General features: G+C 64.6%; 1 protein-coding gene across 1 annotated transcript in view; it reads left to right on the top strand.

The window, feature by feature from the left end:
* LOC104083127 (arf-GAP with Rho-GAP domain, ANK repeat and PH domain-containing protein 3-like) overlaps positions 1-277 on the top strand; it is a gene marked incomplete at its 3' end in the record, with an annotated part of 19,274 nt that overhangs the window by 10,365 nt on the left and 8,632 nt on the right. Inside the window, 1 exon segment of the mRNA XM_009586512.1 lies at positions 66-248. Coding sequence (XP_009584807.1) covers positions 66-248 — 183 coding nt within the window.

The raw sequence follows: 277 nt of genomic DNA, 5'->3' as shown, positions 1-277 counted from the left end.
CGCCAGCCAGCCTGCTCCTCCTGGCTGGCCCTGGTGCTTACTATGACCATGGGACTCTCCTGCAGCTCTTCATCGTGCTGGGAAATGACCGAGCCAACCGGTTTTGGGCTGCTCGCCTCCCCGCTGCCGAGGCCCTCTACCCAGATGCCAGCGCCGAGCAGAGACGGGACTTCATCTCCCGCAAGTACCGAGAGGGTCGATACCGCCTACCCCATCCCCACTATGCCACTCAGGAGGACGTGCTCCAGGTAGGGGCCACCTCGGGGTGCAGGCAGGA

The sequence above is a fragment of the Fulmarus glacialis genome, unplaced genomic scaffold (assembly GCF_000690835.1).
Source record: "Fulmarus glacialis isolate BGI_N327 unplaced genomic scaffold, ASM69083v1 scaffold17710, whole genome shotgun sequence".
Lineage (NCBI taxonomy): Eukaryota > Metazoa > Chordata > Aves > Procellariiformes > Procellariidae > Fulmarus > Fulmarus glacialis.
The sequence above is the reverse complement of the archived record's forward strand: the minus strand, read 5'-3'. Positions and strand labels throughout refer to the sequence as shown.